General features: G+C 69.1%; 1 protein-coding gene across 1 annotated transcript in view; it reads right to left on the reverse strand.

Annotated features, from left to right (window-relative positions):
- Positions 1–97: 97 nt before the first annotated feature.
- DDX56 (DEAD (Asp-Glu-Ala-Asp) box helicase 56) overlaps positions 98–272 on the reverse strand; it is a gene marked incomplete at its 3' end in the record, with an annotated part of 4301 nt that continues 4126 nt past the window's right edge. The window contains exon 7 of the mRNA XM_009881505.1: positions 98–187. Within this exon, the coding sequence (XP_009879807.1) occupies positions 98–187 (90 nt within the window). The remainder of the gene's footprint in view (positions 188–272) is intronic.

Here is a 272-nt window from a genome sequence, read left to right on the forward strand (position 1 = left end):
GTACTCCCCCAAACGCTGCCGGTGCACCCCCACGGCGCTGCCCTCCGCCTCTCGGGCAGCCCCGAGCCCGCCGGGAACCAGAGACGGGAGGAGTTACCTTGAGTTTCTCCGAGTTGAGCAGCTCATCCTTGATCTCCCGCAGCCGGGCTTCCTTCACCGCCTGCTTGGTGACGGAGCGCATGGCGTCCTGGGGACGCACACAGAGGGGGCGTCAGAACCTGGCACCCCCCTCAGCCGGTGTCACCCGTCACCCCCCCCCCAGCGTCGCACGT

The sequence above is a fragment of the Charadrius vociferus genome, unplaced genomic scaffold, assembly GCF_000708025.1.
Source record: "Charadrius vociferus isolate BGI_N301 unplaced genomic scaffold, ASM70802v2 scaffold2233, whole genome shotgun sequence".
Lineage (NCBI taxonomy): Eukaryota > Metazoa > Chordata > Aves > Charadriiformes > Charadriidae > Charadrius > Charadrius vociferus.